The 985-nt window shown below is 39.8% G+C and overlaps 1 protein-coding gene across 1 annotated transcript in view; it reads right to left on the bottom strand.

Annotated features, from left to right (window-relative positions):
• Positions 1 to 985, bottom strand: part of LOC107481453 (microtubule-associated protein 70-2) — a gene marked incomplete in the record, with an annotated part of 5,253 nt that overhangs the window by 1,502 nt on the left and 2,766 nt on the right. The window contains 2 exon segments of the mRNA XM_021139282.2: positions 230 to 763; positions 848 to 919. Of these exon segments, the coding sequence (XP_020994941.1) occupies positions 230 to 763; positions 848 to 919 (606 nt within the window).

Genomic DNA, 985 nt, shown 5'->3' with positions numbered 1-985 from the left:
TCTTTCTCCACACGCATTGCAGCTACCTCCTTCTCCATGGCAGCTACTTCTCTTCTCATCTTCTTTGCCTCAACTTCCATGGCTTTAGTCAGTGTATCCACCTTCTTTGCTAGCATCTAAGATAACAGGGAAAAAATCAGACATATAAGGAGTATCAGCAACAATTAGCAATTGTAAATTAGAAATGTAAGATTAATATCCATAAGCAACATATAAAATACATGCTAACCTCAATGGCATCGTCTTTATCTTTTAGGCTTTGATCTTTCTCATGACCAGCTTTCCTTAAGGCTAAGACTTCTTTCTGCAACAAATCATACAGAATTCCTGGAACACTATCCTCTGTGTCTACCGCTGGGAACTCATTTGGCTTATCATCTGAACTTCCTTTCCAGTTATCATTTTCCTCTTTCTCCTTGGTTCCTTCAGAAGACTGGTTGAATGAATAACTAGGAGGTTTTCCATTTAGAAGAATTTTACTCCTTTCAAGTGACCTTGTACCACCATCAAAAGATTTAGATGTGCCTTTAGCATGTTTCAAGACTGTGCTGGAGGACACAGAGGACCTCATTTGAAAGGATGATGTTCTCTTTGATAAAAGCCCATTAGAAGTCAGTTTTGAGATGTTATCAGCTCCACCTAGGGATTGGCGTCGAGAAGGCCCATTACTAGCACTTCTAGCCTCTGGGGTTCCGCGATTAATACTGTTAGGTGTTTCTCTCAAACTCTCTTGTAGCACTTTAAGCCGTAATTGAAATTTTTCCTGAAAATGGTAAAAGGTTTACCTTGAGTAACGGCAGAACAAATCCCCTAATTTACTACATGGGCGGTAAAACCAGATTATTACTTTTAACTGGGCTTCAAACTTTGCCGTGCGCTCAGCTATAGCGAGCTTATCTCGAAGTTGCTGCATCTCTCCCTATAAGAATGTATTTCAGGAAAAGATGGGAAACTGTATTAAAGTGAAGCCAAATGCAGGAACATT

This window comes from Arachis duranensis, chromosome 3 (assembly GCF_000817695.3).
Source record: "Arachis duranensis cultivar V14167 chromosome 3, aradu.V14167.gnm2.J7QH, whole genome shotgun sequence".
NCBI lineage: Eukaryota > Viridiplantae > Streptophyta > Magnoliopsida > Fabales > Fabaceae > Arachis > Arachis duranensis.
The sequence above is the reverse complement of the archived record's forward strand: the minus strand, read 5'-3'. Positions and strand labels throughout refer to the sequence as shown.